Source organism: Poecilia formosa, unplaced genomic scaffold (genome assembly GCF_000485575.1).
Source record: "Poecilia formosa unplaced genomic scaffold, Poecilia_formosa-5.1.2 Scaffold37, whole genome shotgun sequence".
Classification (NCBI taxonomy): Eukaryota; Metazoa; Chordata; class Actinopteri; order Cyprinodontiformes; family Poeciliidae; genus Poecilia; species Poecilia formosa.
In genome coordinates, this window is record NW_006799976.1 from 1596923 (window position 1) to 1617721 (window position 20799).

General features: G+C 39.6%; 1 protein-coding gene across 1 annotated transcript in view; it reads right to left on the reverse strand.

Moving 5' to 3' along the window:
- The window catches only part of LOC103137093 (protein-glutamine gamma-glutamyltransferase K-like), a 32194-nt gene extending 12119 nt beyond the window's left edge, over positions 1-20075 (reverse strand). Inside the window, exons 1-3 of the mRNA XM_007550643.2 lie at positions 20005-20075; positions 5515-5804; positions 5212-5403 (exon numbers count right to left, since the gene is read on the reverse strand). Coding sequence (XP_007550705.1) covers positions 5212-5403; positions 5515-5803 — 481 coding nt within the window. The 5' untranslated portion in view covers position 5804; positions 20005-20075. The remainder of the gene's footprint in view (positions 1-5211; positions 5404-5514; positions 5805-20004) is intronic.
- Between the last annotated feature and the right edge of the window lie 724 nt (positions 20076-20799).

The window sequence follows — 20799 nt, forward strand, 5'->3', positions numbered from 1 at the left end:
CCAGACGTGAGAGGCAGAAGACTAAATAGACAACAGGCAGGAAGAAACAACTTCACTAAATTAAATCTGACTGGCCGTACAGATCGGCTAATTGCGTGAAATGCTTTGGGGAAAGAAAAAACGGAAGATTCGTTTTTCAAAAGCATTGCAAAAAGTAGCTTTATCAGCAGTTTTTATCAGAGGGACGGATGAGACTGAGAACTCATCAACAAGGACTTCATATATATATATAGCTATATATGTATATATAGCTATTTATATAAAGTAAAATTGGCAAACAGGAAAATCAGTGGTTGTGTTATTTATTTATTATTAGTCTTTACATTAGTTTGTCACATGTTATTTACTAAACATGTCTTATCCTTAAAGGTACTTTTTTTTTCTTTCTGCCTGATCAGGACAGAAAGAGGACACTTCCTGAGTGACGTTGTCATAATTTATGTATAAAAGAGCAAAATTTAACTGAATCATTTTAAAAAATTTCTTCTGTTTTTTCTGAAAAACTAAACAAGAGAATGTTGCCATCTTTGGACAGATCCTTCCTTACAGTAGAAGACATGGTGTAATTACTCCCATCCAGCGTTCTGGCTGTAATTGAGGGCTCTATATCTGTCTGCAGTCAACACAAGGCAGAGGGAGGGTTAAAAAAAAAAACACGAGCAGCTAGGTCCGCAACACCTGCTACTGGGAGCATTTTGAGCAGACATTTGAGATTCTTGGGTCTGCAACACACCAAACAACTGTATCTTTAAAACCCAGGAGCATAGCAACAGAGCCGTTACCAATGGTAACCAAAAGTCCCCCTTCCTTCCTCTGCCTCGTCCCCTTTTATGTAAATTTACTGTATGTGGCAGAGTGTAGGTCCTTCTCCCTTTGTGCTGAAAACGTTCGATGTGCTGCAGGAATCGCGGCGACAAGCGTTTAATTCTCGCGCCGGTTTGTCAGAAGCCTTCTAAGTCGTGATGCGGCGTGTGTTGTGCAGCCATGTTTGTTGGTAGCGTCACGAATGCAAACAAGTTGATGAAAACTTTATGTGGTTTGGGACGATTAATCGTCGTGGACTGATTATTGACATGATCGTCAACTGATTTAGTAATAGAGTAATCGTTAACAGGAGTATGCAGAGGCTCAAACATGGCCAAAAACAACATGACTGATTTGTAATTAAGCCAAAACTGATAGATTATAATTATAAGTAAAATTATAATTATTTACAGCCATTTTTTTTTAAAGTTGTTCCTTCTTACATATTCAAATCAAACTTTTCCTTTGATGGTTTACTTATGATCTGGGGAGAAACAAAAAGTTTATTTTACATTATATGGGAGCCATCCTGCCATAAATCACTGACGTTTCTACATCTGGATGAACACACAGGTCAGGCTGCGGCTGGATTGAACGCTTTTCGACGTCGTTTTGTCAGATTAAGATCTCGTCTCGGATTTTCCCAGAAACTTTTGTACTTGTCATCGTCCGTTTTGGTGAACGGTAGCCTGCCCTCTGAAGGCGTTTTGTCTTTTCATCCCCGCCACCTACACGGCTCAAAACCAGGCCGATTATTACAGGCGAACCTTAAACGTGGCGCTCAGCGTTAAGGGATTCGGATTGTTTTCTTCTTCTTCTCCAAAGGATGGGGTTTGTTTAATTAACCCCGGGTTGAAATTACTTTTTGTGACCAACCGTCCCACATTTATCTGTTTGAGATAACGATCCATAATCTTCCTCCTGAGCTCCTTAAGCAGCTCTCGTCTGCCTTTGCTCCGGTTTGTGTTCAGTGTGCCGCGCGCCACGATGCCAGATGACCCAGCAGGAAGCTTGTTCCTTTTAAATGTCCTGAATCACTGATGAAAAGCTCGACGGTACCTGTGATACTAATTAACGTTAAACACTTAGTCTGAAACGTGGCTGGAATGCAAAGGCCGATACATCCGACCCGTTTATTAGCCTGTCTTTGTAAAATAAGCAAGGAGATGAAACTATGAAACTTTAAAGACGTGAAGGTAAGCAAGTCTTTTTCTTTGAGCGTCGGTTCGGCTTTTTTTTTTTTTGTGACGACCTCAAACAAAGTCATCTAGTTAAAAACGAAGGGTTGATATTGCCATTTTGAGTAAATGCATATTTTTTCCATCATAAATTTCACTTACTCCTTTGATGAAGTGCAGCTTACTCAGGCTTCCATATTTAACATGAAACCGAAAAAGATTGTTTATTTACAGAGAGTGGCATGATGCACATGTTTATCCATCTGGCATGGCCGGCCCAAGGTTGTGTGGGGGGCCTCGGGCTGAAGTTCATTATGGGGCCCCTCTTTGCGTAAAGAACAACCCGAGCAATAACTGCACTTTAATACAGATTTAATGGGATTTAGGAGAGGAGACCAACTTTATTTAAATGACGCAAACAAGTGATACAACTTAAACATATCGTGTTAATTTGTCACAAAGAATCAAATTAAATTTATCCAAGTAAATTTAAGTTGTCATGTTAGACATGACAACTTAATAAAGTTGTCATGTTTGTCACACTTATAAAGTAAGTGTGACAAACTTTATTTGATTACTTGTGACTAATTAACACTATTTTTTTAAGTTGGAGCCTCATTCTCTTTTTTTTAAAGTTTCTATTTCCAAGCTCCAATACAAATAAAATATGAAACGTATTGTATCCAATTGATCAGGAGATTATTATTCTTTGAACTTTTACAAGGTAAATTTGCCAAATTCCTAAATTAAAAAAAAGAAACAAGTTAAAATATTTAAATTCATCCATGCTGAAATGTGAAATAAAATGATAATATTATTTAACAAGTCTAAAAAAAAAATTAGATCTCTAGATCTAGTTGTAGTTCACTTATTCTTTGGGCCGGCTCTGCGTCTGTCTCCACCGCAGTAAATTATGATTATCTTATATTCTGTTCTAAATTACTAGATTAATTAATCGGTTGATGACATTGAGCGTCCAGCCAACCAGAGGTTGTGGTTTACATCAAAGCACACTCTTGTTTTTGGGAAGAAGAATGAGAAAAACAATAAATCAATAATTACAGCCGAGGGTGGTTCTACAAAATTATGACTCCCGGGGTGGAATATAAAAGCACTTTAACACTTTTTAAATTTGTATTTGTGAAAAACATGGGAAAACCATTTCCCTTTGTTTTGCACTTGTTTGTGTTGTTCTGTTGCATAAAATCCCAACGATCAATGTCGTTATTCGATGAATACGGTGACGTTTGACGTTTTAATGTGACAAAAGTAACAAAAAAGAAAAAAAGTTAAATTAACAGTTTTGCTCACTATTAGCAGAAAGCATCTCGGATTGTTTATTATTTCCCGCAATTAACCGCAAAAAAACAAAAGCAATTCTGACTCCCTCATTTAAGACCCTCTTAAATCTGACAGGGTTAGAAAATCACATCACAGATTTCTGAGCCACAAGAATCATTATGGGGAGGAAAAATGTGTCTGCACCACTTCCTGCTTTGACTCTAAAACAGAGGAATTAACTGCGGAGCAATTGTAAGTGTACATTTTGTCAAAAAATTTATAAAAAAAAAATCAACTTTATGTCCATGAAAGTAATGAGCTGTTCAGTTGAAAAACATATTTTTTTTCTGTTAATGTTTCATCGTTTTCTTTGTCTCAGATAAAACACAAAGCAGTCAAGTTCATTTACGCCTCCACCGCAAATTAATTCACTTCTTGCCGCTGAGAGCCCGATCAGGCGGACATCTTTCATGTTTTGTACTGGGACGACAGTAACATTTTTTCCGATTCTTGTTGGGGAGACGGCATTTCTTACACAATCACCTCTTCTTGTCAACATCTCATTTGATTAATATATAAATTGCTTTGCATCCATGCTTTACGTTGTCCTCTGATACAACCTGATGTAGCTCAGCTGGCTCCAGGAGTCGCCACGTTGAGAATTTGCGTCCAAACCATAGGACGCATCCTCATGAAAGGTTTTAAAGAATCCTCTTTATTCGAATAGTGCAAACACTTTAACGTGCTGCGGTCTGCTTTAACGCCACCCAGATTATTAAGCAGTCATGAGATTCTTCCATTTATGTAAAGCCTGACTTTTTTTTATATGAAAATGATACTTGAACTTCTTTCTAATCTGACCCTCCCCTGCCTGCTGTCAGCAGAAACCTCAGCAGTCGCGTGTTGCTGTGCAGCACCAGCCAAGTTTCACATATGGCTTTTGAGGAGTCAAGTTTAAGGGTGGAGAACGCGGCTAATTAGCAAGCAGGGGGAGGGGGTTGTTTCTAACAGCGATGTCATTTTTAGACCGTTTTCCTTTTGTGAAATCCTTTTGCTGGTATGATCACATATGTATTTATGAACCTTGAGTTATTTCTTCTTGAATGTCTTTTTTTATTTGGGATTTCGTGCGATTGACAAGCAGAAAGACTAAAATAAATGGAAGTGGAGAATATTAGGATGTACGGTTTTCGATGTTTTCTTTACAAATTGATATTTGAAAAGTGTGTGGTGCATTCCCTTTAGAGAACCAATGTTGTCCAATCAAATCCTTCACAAGTTACCAAACCAGAGAACGGAGTCTATCTAGACAGTAGAAATCTACATAATAATAAAAAAACCACATATACAAGGTTGAACATAGAAAGCAAAACGGTTCAACTTCTAGTAGCACCAAACTATTTTGTCAAAAAAATAAAAGGGAAATAATTTCATTCTGTAGTTGGTGGAGACACGAAAAGTAGCTTTGGGTAGTTCTGTCTCAGGAGATGATTGACACACTTCTCAGATTTTCATTGGTGGAAAATTCAAAACCATATTTTCTTTTTTCTTCCACGTTTCAAATTATGCATCATTTACTAAATAGGTGAAGCAAGCGGTTGTATTAGATTTAACTTAGAGGTATCAGAGTAAAGAAGGGTTGAACATTAGCACATAAAATTCAGTGTGCTACAGATCTGTTGCTACAATGTCGTAAAACAAAACAAAAAGTCCAAGTGGCTCAGTCGGTGGAGCTCAGGCACCAGGTGCAGAGAGTCAGACACGGTTGTCCTTGGTTTGACTCCCGGTCTCAGGCCGTTTTAATCAGGGCCAGTAGCGCCAAAAAAAATATTTTAGAAAAAGCCCTGAGTGACATAAATGCTTTAGACAAGGCGCTGCAAAAATCCCAAGTTCCCTTTGGGATCCGTGTCGTGGTTTTGAATTTAGAGTTTGGATTTATTCCACCAACCTGTTTTCAGCTCCAGATGAAGCTTGTCTGTGTTGGGGTCAAAAGGTCGAGATAAGGTTATCCACATCTGGAAGGTCTGCCCTCTGCGGATGACGAACTTGTCGCTCTGGTAGAGGTTGGTGTGATGCTCCAGCAGGTTCGCTCCCGTCTTGCTTTTCATCAGATCTATCGATCGGACGTTCAGAAGGAGTTCTGTGAAAAGCACACACACAAAAAAAAAACTTTGAAAGTTAAACTTGTGGCTGTGTATAAATTTTACTTTTTTTTTTTCATTTTAACTTGAGACGTGTTTTCTCATATTACCATTTAGATTGCCTTCCTCAGTGGTTGGCTTCTCTCCATTTCCCTCGTTCTCTTTATCTGGATCATCCACCCCGGTGACCACGGTCTCCGTGGCGTCGTCGTCATCTGCCCGTTTATAACAGCACGGACACGCCTTACGCAGCCACCGCAGACAGGCGCTCTTCTTGTTAACGTCATTCTCTGCCGGTTCCTCTTTTTCCACCTCCACGTCTTCCACAAACGGCAAAGTGACAGTTGGGAACCGACCGACGGCGGAGCTGTCTCTGACTGAGTGAATCACTGGTGGCATCCTGAGAAGAAGAACAAGAAGAAGAAGAAAAACTCAGAACAATTAGGTTTCTCTGAATAGATACTGCTGAGCATAATTCTCTTAGTGGTTCCAGGCGCAGCTGATGCTCAAAAAGAAGAAAAAAATCATCACATCTAATTAAACTACAGCAGCTAACTATTCTAATTTATTGTCCAATTAATTTCTGCAGAGAGGAAATTGGCTTTCCTTCGGAGCTGCAGCTGAGTTTCGCTTCATTTTTAATTCTTTGAATCAACACATTATCCTCTGATGTGGACTGACAGCTTTATTACAGAAGACTCCCATGCAAAATGTTTTCTCTGAGCCGAAGAAATTATAGTTAGATGCAATTGTGTTTTTTTTGGGGGGGGGGGTGGTGTGAATATCTGTCACCTGAAATGGTCATGACAAAGCAAACATACAGACACATTTTTGTAGCTATACATAAACTAAACGTGAAATACAAATAAACAAAATAAATGAATTCTGCCTGGTTATGCCTTTTGTGCCTTGGCCAGACATTGTTTTTTTTTATCCATGTGAAGCATCAGTTTATTTGAAAGTGGGGAAGGGGACGTCGTAAAGCCCCGACTGTCTCTCTAATCGCTTTTTCACAGAAAGCCTCAGATTCATCTATTGACTTCCTGTCCTCTGTTTGTCCACAGCTTGTTTTCGTCCTCTGTGTGGATGAAAGATGTGCTCCACTTTTACCTCTTTCCTGAGCTGCTGTCACACGGTCTCTTTTTGTTTCATCTTTGTTTACCTTCCCACACGTTTGGCGTGTCTAAAAATGCTGAAGTCCAAAAGTGGAGAACTGAAGCACATTTTGTGGACCATCAACTCTGGAGCCTCGGTTCTGATCACTGCCTGTCCTGAATGTTGTGTAATTTGGGATACAGAGTGTAAAAACAAACAGCTTTTTTGTTTTCTCCCCTCTGCAGGATGATTATTCTACCCACTGAGCCACACTTGTCCAAATTCTCACCTTCATTTTCTGGGACTAAAATTTATGAACAGTCTAAGCTCTAATCCAAGTGGTAAAAATAATTATAAAACAAATAATTAGTCGTGTAAAACAGAAAATAGCCCAGTCTGCCCTCTTGTTGGGGCCACTTTCAGAAATAAGCATGCTGAGGCGAGTTAATCTTCATCAGCGCAGATGGAGCACCAGCTTAGCATATAGTGGGAGATAAGGTTGTGTTATAGAGCTCTACTTTTCTTAGTTTCTGCCAGAGCATGCAGAAATCATGTAGACCTGCCTGTAAATGAGGTAGAAAGGCTCTAGGCTTGCCACAGCTACGCCTGAATAAGACGCCAACTTTTCCTCTGGTGGCTGATGACGAGCGCTAGCGCAGTGTCTGAAATACAAATGTGTGAGTTTAAATCTGTCGCCGCCATAAGTTTTAATGACGTTTTACCCGCTCAGACGCATTCATGTGTGATTTTAATTTCATTTCCTATTTAGTGGAAACACCACAGTTGCGAAACTGTGTTTTTTCTGACATTAACGAAAAAGTTTACCACACATTTGTAAAGAAAATGCAGCTTGTGACATCGGTAAGACCATCTTCCGACTCTGACTGATTGTTTCTGTGTATTTCTGCAGATGGCAGTAGGACCACAGTGAGGAGAAAAAGGAGTTTGATTTTGTTTTCAGAGACTATCTGTCTTGTATTATACTGTCAGGACATAGAGAAAGTTTTAAGAAATAAATATATGTGACATACATATATTTATAAAACTCACCTACTGCAGCTTTAAGGTATTTTTAAGTTAATTTTATGAGATTGAAAACAAGTGCAGTGTTAAATTGAACTAAATAAAATCCTATTCCACAGACTGCACAAATGTAACCACTGCACAATTGATTGGATACAAATCTTTAACTATTTAAAATGCCAAGGAGCTGAAAGGGAGCTGAACATTTTAAGTATTTGGTTTGGTTAGATAAACACCTCTAAATATTAAGAAAACTAAACTTATTCTGCTTGGATATCAAAAATAAATGCAAGATAACAATGAATTAACTGGGCTTGAAACTGATAACACAAAATACGGAAATGGAAATGAACTATAAAGACTAATTTATTACATCAGCGCGTAAATCCAGGGATGTAGTAAGACTTTGCATATAATTTACTTCTCGCTGATGCCACATTACAAACCTCATGAACTTTGGGGGCTGAACCTTTAAAACATCTTCAGAATCAATCAGTTGTTTTTTGAAAGTGTGCTATTGGAGATGCAAATGAAACGGTTTCTATGCTCACACAAAGCCACAATTTTTAATTTAAAGCAAGAAAGTTTGTGTGATCACCAGCAGGGCCTGAATAAATAACTTTAGAGAATAAATTGAAAAGAATAAACATGTAGAAGTGTTCATATTTAACATTCTCTTTGGAGATATTTAGATATGATGCATAAAAACGTGATTTATTTTACTGAGAATGTTGCGTATGCATCGTGGGTAAACTTCAGTGAGACATTCATGAACTAATCTCACTGCAACAGAAAGAAGGCAGTGGAGCTGAAAGAGCAGCTATGGTCCAGAAGGGGCGTTGCCCTGGTTTTAGATGAGTCTACCAATAATATTTATGTTATTTCATATTTTTCCACTCAGTCATTTGTTCCTTAATATTTTCCTCTTCTGTGGGGAAGTAAAAAGTCCTTGAAGAATATGTGATTAAATAAATACATGACTTTTATCCTGTCTGAAGAGGATAAACGATAAGATCGTAGCCGGTGCATGAAGTTGAAGGGTTCAAGTCACAAACTCGTTCCACATGTCGGGCTGCAAAAGCATCTGTGGTATCCAAACTTAGCTGGAGGTGAAAGAATGTGCAACAGTTTCACATGCGTAGAGATTTTGACTGTTTCCAGCTGCAGTGTTTGTCATTTAAACTCGAGGCGGGTTTGCAGCAGAGAGACGGAGGAGACGGCCGAGTCTGACTAAATGGCACAAAGCTCATCTCGCTGTTACGTAATGTCAGAACGGATTCGTGAAACTTTGGGTCATTCTTGGGATAAAGGTGCCACGATCCACATGCAGATCGCCATGACGATCACTGGGTGCAAAACATCAAACCGTGGATCGGATCACGCGCGTATCGGGGTCGAGAATTTTCGTCAGTGTGAAAAACTCCAGTAGGTTTTCTCAAACATCAAGGAGTGCAGCTTTTAAAATCAAACTGGTCTGTTCTTGTTTCTTGGATATTTCTGAGAAATTTCCTTTTGAAGGATAAAAAAACTGTTATTTTCAAATAGTAAATGAGGAAAAACAAAGACAAAATGAAAAGAAGTTTAGATCTCCAGGGTTCCCATGACTCACTTCATTACGGCCAGGCACTTCACAACTTTACAACAAAAAAATAAATAAATAAATTTCTGCAGCCTTGTAATGAAGAATGAAAATAAAGTCGAATTCAATGGATTTAAATATGATGATTTTCCACTCCACTACTTTGTAAGTACAGTAAGCATAGTTTTTTTTTAGCATATATTCTCCTTATCACCCTTACTTAATGAATAATAAACTGTTATTAATGATTTATAAAACGTTTATAGATTACATATTTATAAACTACTTATTAGCCATCTCTGAAGCCCTGTTGGAAAGTGGCACCAAAGATTTCAACACAGGAATGTGAGACTAGTTAAAAGTATTTCTCTCATCTGCTTCAAGGTTCTTGAAGCAGAACCTTGAAGCTTCAAGGTTCTGCTTCAAGCAGAACCTTGAAGCAGAACAAAAATTAAAACATAATTTTAGTTTTTGGAGACTAAAATTATGAAGGTAATTTTAGTCTCCAAGCCTCATTGGAAAGCATATTTCACTTCATTCAATGTGACTTCAGCACGACGTGTTGGAAGAAAGGGGAACTGTGCGAACCGCACGGCGTTGTCAATCAGCGTGTCACAGATATTTTTCATTCATTATGCAACACCTTCCGTGTCCCAGAAAGGAGAAAGACAAACGGAAATCGTGTTCAACTAGTAAAACAAACAGCTGCTTGGTTTTCTAGTAATGGTGCTGTTGTGGCAGGTGCAACAAGATTCACAGCAGACATTACGTCACAAGAAACTTAAAGCATTTCTTGCTTTTTACATGTGAATTACTTTGTTTTGTTGTTTTTTTTGTCAAACAGGACCCCTTTTTTTTTTTACGACTCAGCTTTTTTTCTGGTGACTGACCCGTGCAGAGGGGAAGTTAAACACAAACTGTCTTTATACGAGCACCAAAGCATTTTGTCTTCCCGTGTCGTGACCAATCCTTGAACCGACCGAAACCGTTTCCCACACACGATGAGAACATTCCTCTCTGGGAATGTGACACCCAACCAGGTTGAGGCGAAGCAACGGAAGTGACAGTGAGTTCACGGCTTATTCACATACCAATAAATCTGTGTCAGGCGGGAGAATCAGCAGGCGTGCGCCGTAGCCGGGAGGAGGAAGTCCCCCTCCCAGCTCAGGATTGTGGCGTTCTGGTGACAGACGAGCTGAGAACGAACCTGACAAAACAGCAATCTTCCAACCCGACAACGTCATACGGTTTATGAAACAGACGAGAGCAGACAGTCCAAAGAAACAGAACTGACACTGCTGATTACAGTACATTGTTGTTTTTTCCTTCAGGAATCATAAATTAAAAGTAATCCTACACACCGAAAATGTAAAATAGACTCCAATTTGCTCATCTGGTACCCAGTCGCAAAGCTCTTTGCTGCTGTTTGTTTTTAACACAGACACGCCAGTGAAGAAGCAGCAAAAATGTTTAAAAGGTGAATCTTGTCCCCCAACATCTTAAAGCTGGTATTAGCTGCTGTGAACAATAGCTCTATTGAATTTGATTTAGTGCGCTGCATGGTTTACTCACAATGCCCTGCAGATATGCTGTGTCCCCTGGTGAAGGTGTGTAAAAAGCTCTAAATAATTTTTTCCTTTTTCTGCAGTTGGCTCATCTCACACTGTCCACCTTATTCCTGCTTGTTCTGCTGGGTGAATGAACACGTTATCGACCGGGAGCGGCACCGGAGTTGATGGTTTCGGGTTGGAAGATGTAAAAACTGAGGCCATTTGCACGTGTTGGTGAGACGCTGTTTACATGTAAAAATGTAGGACTGGTAGTTGCTCACAGGTTTCACTCTATCTGTCACAAGACTAGAAATAAGATACATATCTATTTGTATAAGTAGAGGCTAATTTAGTCAAGACAAGAGACTTATTGAAATAAGTCAGGAAATTGCTGCAATAAAATATAACTCCTCAAAAAAAAAAAAAACAACTATAGTAAGTGCAATAATCAAAAGTTTAAAGGGGTGTTCTAAAGTTATTCTTTGAACAAAAATACGCTTGTGTGTTGCTTTAAATTTTCACAAATGTTTGAGAAATCCTTGAATCTCCCGTGGCAACCATTCAGGCATGACGAAACGCTCGCTCCTTGGACTCCAGGCTAATCTCCGCTCCACAGAGGAGGCCTCTCCATGTGCCTCCTCCACTCTGCTCCTCCAGACTAGCGGCAGCAGGAGTCAACAAACACCTGGTGGAACTTTGCATCTGCTGAGCTCATTATATGAACTTCTCGTCAGTCCAACGTTCCTAAGAACAGTTCTAAGCAGTGTTATGCTGTCAGTGCTAAAGGCGGGGTGTCTGAAAGAGCAGGAGCTTCTTAAAGAGACAGATGCCCAATTTCAGGGCATCAAATTAGGACTTCAAATTTCCTTTAGGTCATGTTTAATACAGCATTTTTATAAAAACTGAAGGTGATTGTGCTATAAAATGGAACTCTGAGCCTGGAAAATACATAATGCCTTTAAAAGAGGGAAAACTGTGACAGTAAAAGCTGGAGATAGAAGCTCGTCTGGGTTCACTGATCAAAAAATCAGCCCTCCTTCAAAGACAGTCTCAGTGGCCTGACTTATAAATCCTGAAAGGCTGGGATTAGTTGAATGGAAGAGTGCAGTGATTATTTATTGATCCGCAAAAGGTTCTATGAAATTTTCAGATAACATTGGAGAAAGCGGGGCACGGATACTCTGCCTAGGTAATGTGAGCGCATGTGTGGAGTGTGAATTGATCCAGACAGAAAAATGGATTTAAATAAGATCCACAGCACTGTTAACCAACGGATCGGCTTCCTGTAGCCTAATTCTTGTAAAAGTTTAAGTTAAAATGTCCAATTAACCTAGATGGGGCTGTTTCTCCCTGAATGATGTTGGAAACACAGACGAAGTTTGATGATCTGTTACTGGTGGCTGAACTAAAATTGGGTTTACATTTTCTTATTCTTTGGTGCTGGTTGTCTCTGTCGTCGTTTTTTTTTTTTTTATGGGGATCCAAAAGTGCCACAGTTTGAAAACTAAATACAGTTAACACTTAATCAATTTAATCAGTACAATTGTTCTTTTATTGGCTCGATGGGCCAAGTTAACCAATCAGATGTCAGGGTATTTTTCATGCAGATATGGGATTAGCTGAAGTAGTTTTAGTGTACACAACACAGAAATAAATGGTTACATGCAGAGATAACTGTACAATATTTATACGTATTTAAATATGCACTTAATTGTTGACATATTTTAACATTTCTGAATAGAATGACCTGTTTTTTGTTAAATGTCAATATAATTGTAATAACGTCATGTGACAAAATATGTTTTAGCCATTTATTACATAAATTATATTCATGTATACATAAAAAACTCAAGGAATTTTTTCTTCCTTCTTTTTTTTTTTTGCCAGAAAGTTATCTTGGATCTACTTATCAGCTAAGTCTTACTAATATTGTTGGTATTATTTACTCTATTTTTGCTCTACAATTTGTAAGCTTTTTTTTGGGCTTTATAATCCTGATGAAACATCTTTTGTTTTTGTTTTATTTTTTTCATGAGGGATTTCTTAAAGCTGCTGTTTACCGGTTCTGGATCCAGACATTGTTTGATCATCGTACCTCTCTGATGGCTCTTTGATCCCGTGATCTGACTCATTTTCTGGCTCTAAATCTTTTATCTTAAAGTGTGATTAGTATTTCTCTGCCTGATTCCCGCGGCACTGATGTGGAGATTTCTGGATGACATGTTGTTACCATAAGGAATCTCCCTTTTTTCTTTTATCAAAATGATAAATTACTGCTTCTCTCGATCTGACGAAGGATTCATTTTAGTTGTGCGCTCGTTCTGAGAGCGGATTCGACGACTGTTCTTGTGTTTTGTTCTACAGGAGAGGCTGTTTTTTATGAGAAGACGGTAAATCGTCGGGGCAAAGATTAATCCCCTATTGAACGTTTATCTCTTTCTGTTGGACTCTGAAAGCTTACCGAACGGTTAAGTGTAAAATGAAAGCTTTTTTTTTTCTGCCTCTGTGATCTGAAGCACAGCTTTTAAAGATAACAGTTGACTTATTCCTATGATTTCTTTCCACCATCTGTGCAGCATTTGTTAGAACATTTTTCCTTATCAGTTGACTGTGTTGGCCGTATGGAGAGCTGTCCATGCTGAAAATTGTTTGACTAAACATCGCCTGGCCTTTAGAGTTAAATTAAGTCGACGGGGTGGATCCTCTGCGCAGCACTCGCCTCGGCGCCAGACGTGTGAGATTGATGAGAAATTCAGCATGGAATGAAGCTGCATCCACAGGCTGCGATTAGTCTGCTCACTGGGCACCTTACATCCAAAAAAAAAAAAAAAAACTCCTCAACTGTACCTCAAATAATCTGCCCAGTGAATGCTGAACTGTGTGTGTGACGAGGATGAAGAGGACGCACAGCGGCGAGGAGTGGGACTGTGTGACGGGAGATGAGAGTCGCATCAGTCTGTCATCTGCTGTGTTACAGGCCAACTAAAGAGGGCACCACTTCTATGGCTCCCAGGGGGCTGCGGCACATGAGCCTGTAACTGTATCGCTGAGCAGCTTACCATGACAAATTTATTGACTCTGATAAAAAAATAAAAAATTTATTTTTGTTATAACGCCATTCGCAGTTGACACATATATATATATATATATATATATATATATATATAGGGGTGAGGCTATCACCCCTGGCACCCCTGTTGTTGTGTCCACATGAACAAGGACACAACAACTGGGCAACCCACCAATTGCAGGACGAATTCCTACCACATTCGCCACTGTCGTCCCTAGCGATGGAGCGATGAGCTGAAAACGAAACCCTTTACTCGTCCATCTACTTTCCAAACTTCACCTTTGGTGACCATAAGAACATGACACGTGGCTAACCCAAACCCCGAGAGATACCGTGAGCCTGGAGTAAAGCTACTGCTCTACAGCAGAAGTATTTCATGTAATGCCTACTAGGTGCCTCCCTTTGAATGGTTTTCCAGGCGTGTCCCATTGGGATAAGACCACAAAAACCAGTGGAGACACTATAGACTCACATTGGGATCCCTCAAAATCTGATGGAGATTGTCTCTGGTAAGAGGACTGGAACTATCAGTGTCAGACGTTTCGTACTTTTAGACGTGCTATATCACCAAATTCATCTGCTCTCCTGTTTTCGAACACTTGTGACCTCGAGTAACATCCTATACTAGAATCACGGGGTTAATGCACCTTTGGTTCACCCCATACAGCAGCAGCTGCTTCATGTTTTCAGAGTAAGTCTTCCAAAAGGTCAAGCAATTCATGACAAAGGTTATGTAATGCATCACAAGGAGACTTAACTGGGTTGAAATATGGATTCTGTGTGGATCAGTCAAGCTCATCAATGCCCCTGCTTTGTGAACTATTTTACAGTAATGTTGAAACAGAAGCTGGTCATCCAAAGTTAGAAACATTTAATTGGTCAAACTCTCTTGGTGTGCAGGACCATTTAATGCTCATTGGAATGAAAAGGCGCAGCCCAACCCTAGGAAAACAGCCTCACACCATCTACATCAATGTTTACCCTGTTACACCAAGCAGCCATACAAGGGCTGTTCTTCTGAAAAGTGCCAAACCCAGATTTTTTCCTTTGACAGAGATAGCATAATTCACTTCACAGAACATGTCACCCCTGTTCTACGGTCCAGTGGCATTGAGCTTTACACCATCGCATCTGAAACTTTGCACCACCTGGAAATATGAGGCTAGCTGTCAGTATCCCTCTATGTGCTCTTCTAGAGGTGATCTGAATGCACATGAAATCTAGAGGTTCTTTAGAAACGGCAGAAAGTTGGCGCCCGTTCACCCGACCCTGTCGTTTTTGCCATACCACCCTGTATCTGATTCGCTGTTATCACCCATCACTTTGTTATAACGCCATTCGCAGTTGACTGTGAAATATTTAGCAGTGAGTGGATTTCATGTCTGGACATATTGCTCAGGCAGCACCCTGTCGCTGAATTCACTGAGCTCCTGAGATTGACCCGTTCGTTCATAAAGGTTTATGAACGAACGGGTCATAAAGCTTCATGACCTTTATGACTGGGTCAACTGGTCATAAGAACCACTGGCAATGCCTTGGCACTGGTTTCTATATATCATTGAAATGGTTGGAACAGTTAAACTGAATTATTTTGATGGTAATATGATGTCAAGTGGAAAGCAAAAGATTAATAGTTTTATAAGATTCTCTTCACTGACGTGCGAGGCGAATTGGTTTGTCGCTTCTTCATTAGTTAAGCAGGCAAACCTGTGCACAGTTTCATGCCTCTAACTTCACAAACCAAGCTCACATCTCCAGATTCGGTCAGATTAAGCCTTGAGTTCAACATGTCATTATGAACATGTTCATACCAGCATGAAATAAGCCTGAAATCCAATGGTATTTTTAACAGTGAATGGGTGTGGCCTTTCTATTTAAACACAGTTTTACTGGAACATAAACAGTTCTTATGACAATGATGTTGTGTACCTTTACTGACAATAGGAAATTAGAGGCACATTTTTACTGAATGTGAAGTTAACATACTCTTCAATGAATGAGAGGAATTTAAATATATCTGCTTTGGTACCTTTGTTCTTTAAGTGAAGTGGAAACATTTTTGGACACAAAACCCCCTCCCTAAGATAACCTACTCTATGTAACGAACTGCAGTTTTTCAGCTCTGTTTCATTGACAACAGCGTGGGTTCATGTCACCTAATCTCACACCTTTCATCTGTCTTACACAGAAAGAAAACATAATTTAAAAAAAAAAACTTCAACCTCGTTCTGCTTTAAATGCAAATTACATGTCAAAATAACCTGGCGGCCTGTCATGTTGGTAAAACTACTGCACCACTTAAGAGCTGTAATATCGAATATGTTTTACTCCAAGATAATATGCTACAGGAACCCAGTGGCTGTAAAATGTAGAAAAAAGAAAATCCTGAAACAACTCCACATTAATCCACACTGAAATACAAGTGTTGAATCATTTCATTCAGGGGATAATTTTAACTTAGTTTCTGAAGCATGAACATTTTTAAATAAAACACTGAAGTTAAACTTTATGCTACCGTTCCTTTCAGAATATTAATTCCCTCTTGATTTTGTTTGTTCACCAACTCATCAGTATTCATCCCATATGTACGTTTCAGTCGCTCTTTTATGAGGTACATCTGTTCAACTGGTTAACGTAAACAGCAAACCAGACGGCCACATGGCTGCAACTCAGCGCATCCAGACGTGCTGAAGACAACCAGCTGACGTTCTCACTGAGGATCAGAATGTGGAAGTAAGAGGATTGAAGAAACTTTGAACTTGGCATTGTTGCTGGTACCAGACAGGGCTGGTCTAAATATATCTACTGATCTCTTTTGCACAACTGTCTTTGGACTTACAGACAATATTATTAATCCCTCTGGTCTGGGATGTTATGCAGCTAGAAGAGTTTCTGCTCACTTTTTACTTTCAAACAGTTGTTATGATGCAGAACTGTAGCAACAAGTTGCTTTTTGGTAACCCTTTATTTGAAGGGGTGTGCATAAGACTGACATGTCACTGTCATAATCATGACATAACACCTGTCATGAACATGAAGGAGTCTTTATGAATGTTTATTACTGTTGTTATGAAGTGTCATTCGGTAAATAATGACACTTTTAATGCAGAGTTGCATTAAAAGGCCATTAAAAGCACCAACTTTGTGTTATTTTGTAAGTAATGACACTTTTATGCAAAGTTGACACTTTTAATGGACAAATGAGGTTGATCAGCAGTCCTTGTAAAATGACTGATGATGTAATCCAGTGGAAAATCATCTCTATTCCTCTGATATGGAGCTGTTACTACGTGATGACAGTCGTGAGGTTGTCAAAGAGACGCAGTAGTAGAGTAAAGCTGCGAGCAGACGGGCTACAGCAGCAGAGGAACCGGTGGTACTGTTGTTATTTAAGAGCATGAAATAGGTCACACTTCTTAAAGGCTCATCAGAATTGACAAAAACAGATTGGAGGAAAAACACATAGTTGAGCTTCAACAACTATGTGATGTTGCTGCTCAGAATCTGGTGTGACCAACATGAAAACGTAGATTCATCTCGTTCAGTCCGGAGGTTGTGTCGACCCGTCCTCTGACGGCTGCTTCCAGTCTAAATGATCTCAGGTTGGTTCTTGGACATGGAAACGATATTACTCAACTCCAGTGTCAATCCAATAGAGGATCATTTGGGATACAGTGCAATAGATGATCCCGTTTGGTGTTATGGACCAAAATCTTAATTAAACCTTGTTGAATCCATGTTCTCAAAGACGGCTGTGAAGGAGAAATGGTGATCAACTTGGCATTAGCAAGGCATTCGTTGACTGTCCATCCTTACCTCTTGTGCCTATTGACAGCTGAGACGTGAATGAAAACTGCACTCAGTTGTTTGTGTCGCCATGTGGATTTTAAATTTGCTTAACTTATATTGCGAGGCAAAAAGGAGACATCGGGGTGAGCAACAAATAACAGCGACCTCTGCCTTATCTGCAGCGCGCAGCCTGTCTATTAGGTCCTGATGCCTCGCGTGGAGACGATCAACAGAGAGCGACAGACGTATCGATGGAGCGTGATACATCGGTCTGCGGCAGGCTTTTGGTGCTCAGAGTGACGCAAGAGACAACTATCATCTGGTGCCAGAAAAACAAAATAATCTCCAAACACTTGTTCCCGTAATAAATTCCCTTTCAAGGTGCTCCAAAAGCCCCCCGAGCTTCTATCCCTACACCCTACTGTTACAGATATTCGTAGCATCCAGAAATAATTAAACAGATACGTAATCAAGAAAAGTTACACTTTCCAACTTTTTTTTCTCCCCTCCTGCTTCTACTGAACCACACGAAGCTTAAATCAGTTAAAGATTGTGCGTATGAGTTGCCTGAGCATATTCTCACTCACTCCATCTTCCTTTATAGAAACCAGATTTTTTTCTTTTGCAGGAATTATCATGAATCATTTGTGCATCTGTCGGAGTTGTGGGTCTGTGTGGCCAAATCACAATCATAAGGTGGCATTAGATTTTAATAAGGACAGCTAGAAAATACAACCTGGACCATAAGCTAAAGGAAAAAGCCTTAATCAAAACCATATGAAGGGCAGCATGACTGCAGCAGCGCTCACAGCTCAGCATAACCCCACCCTGGTCTCTCCACTGATGGTTTGACAGCGTACCGGAGCAGCTGGCTGATTTTTCGACATAAGAGGCGGTGATACGCTTTGAAATCTAGTCAAAGGCAGCCAGTGAGCGGACCTTGCAGCACAAGGACAGTGGCACTGTTTTTAAGTTTAAAAACAGTGCCACTGAATTTCAACAGTCAGCGAACAAGAAGATGTCATTGATCTTTTGTGCTGTTTTAGGTTTGTATCCTGCTGGTAGTTTCAGCGATGGCACCGGGAGAAGAGAATTAAGTCGTTCAGTCGATGTTGGCTGCGCTTTGATTGGGAAAAATGTAAAACTTCAACAAATTTCACGTATCTGAATAGCCAAAGTCCAGACCATCTGTCTGAAACAAAGCGTAGAAAAAGGTGTTGGATTTTACCAGGCTACACAGATGCCACTGTAGAAATAAATGTTTACAGAGTTGCCTTGCAAAATCATTCACCCACTCTTTCTTTTTTAAGCATTTGAATTTGGCCACATCTCAAGCTTTAACCCACTGAGATTTTATTTGACAGACCCACACAAAACAGGACATGAAAGTCAAAAGAATGTTTTTATATTTGCTTTAAAAAAAAGTTTCTGTGAAGGCACCGGAGGTTTGCTGGAGACCAACACAGCACGCAGGTCAGAGTGGGTTATAAAAAAGTTTGGTTATAAATCATCAATAATTCTGTCAAACTTTTAACACCTCTCAGATGGAGTAGGAAGGCCAATACAGCCTCAGACCTGGCAGCTTGAAAGTTCAGGCTGTCCACCAAAACTGAGAGGCTGAGAATCAAAAAATAACTTTTTTGATTTTTATGAACGAGCAGCAAGACGTTCATAAACCCATCTGAGCCCCGCATGTTCCCCCGAACCCATCACCATCATGATGAAACACGTGACAGCAGCTACCTCATGTAGCTCCTCTTATATGTCACTAAATTGTTTACAGAAATATCTACGTTTGGTTAATTGATATCTAGTTGCTTATGTTTCAATAAATTGACTTTTTAAGAGAAGGGTTAGATCACATTAGGTTTTTTTTTCCATCCTTCTATTCCTTTTCTTTCAAAGAAAAATGTTTAAACTGTAAATGAATGAAGTAAATAAAGTCATCTTGAACTGATCCTGAGATAAAAAAAAAATACTTTTTTTGTTCTCTCACCACCATCAGCAGTTGTCCTGTTGTGCTGCTGTTAACAAAAGTCAGATTATTTTCCCACAAACATCGTGCACCCGTGACCCGTTTGGCTTGAGGAGCAAATATGCCAACCACATAGCGGCCCCCGCTGAATAAAGAGCATTTAGACAGGGCCTGCTAAGACTTCTTTCTTTGTGAAGCAAAGTTCACTTTAAATACCCTCTGTGGCCGCTTTGCACAAATGTGAATAAAGGATGGGAGTTCATTTCAGAAAATCGCATCAAATCAAACAAAAACGGCAACGTAAAAGCACAAACACCAATGTACAGAGTAATGTATAGTTAAAGCAATACATCATCATATAAAAAAGGCAATAATAAAGTCATGCTGGCCATGAAATTCACTTTTAAACACATAAGTGCCTCTAAGTGAATCTGAGCCAACTCTAGATTAGACATCTGATCAAATACAGTACGTGACAAAAGTTTAGCAGTGGAGCTGAATAAAGACGGAGAAACTCACTCAGTTCATTCGGAGCAGAAACGTAACAATGCGGACCGGAGGGAGAAACAAGCTGTTTGCAGCGAACCAACACTTTGGCTCCTTTAAATACTTGGCTGCACTGCGAGTACACACCCTTCTCTGTGCTACTCTAAAAGCAACATTAGAAATCACTCAGGAATGGAAACAAGCAGCCACTTACACAGTTCACATGAACAGAAACACAGTGCTGTTGTTTTTATTAAGAAACCTGATTTTTCTGAGTTTTCTCTGATGACAGAGCAGGAGGTCAGTCAGTCAGTATCTTCATTAAAAGAAAAAATCAGTGTGATTCTGTGTCAGATTGCAGAAAACATTTGTTCACTTGTGCAGATTTCTGAAGAAGTCAGGTTTCCTTTAGTCACACGTGTTTCTTGTTTTAAAGAATGGAGTGTAGTGTCTGAGGTTTTCCTGCGACTTATGTTGAATTATCACCATTATAAAGTTATGTTTTTCTGTTCTTCTTTTACAGCAGCGTTCCACTATATCTGTGTATATTTTCACTTTCAGTGTATCCAAGTTAACTGTCTCTGTCTCTGTCGTGACAGTGTCATTGTCATTGCAGCCACAGCCACGTTCTTTGTGAACACGTTTTTCTTCTTCTCGTTTAAGGCTAGGAATGTAGTTGTCTTAATCAAAGGCCAGTCTAGCAGGTGAACACCCTGGACAGGTCTAAACACAGCACTCCACTAATACTTGGTCTGAATACTTTTATCAGTTGATACGTCAGTCACATGTTTGCCGTCTATCAAATAGATCCTGTCATGTTTCTACCGC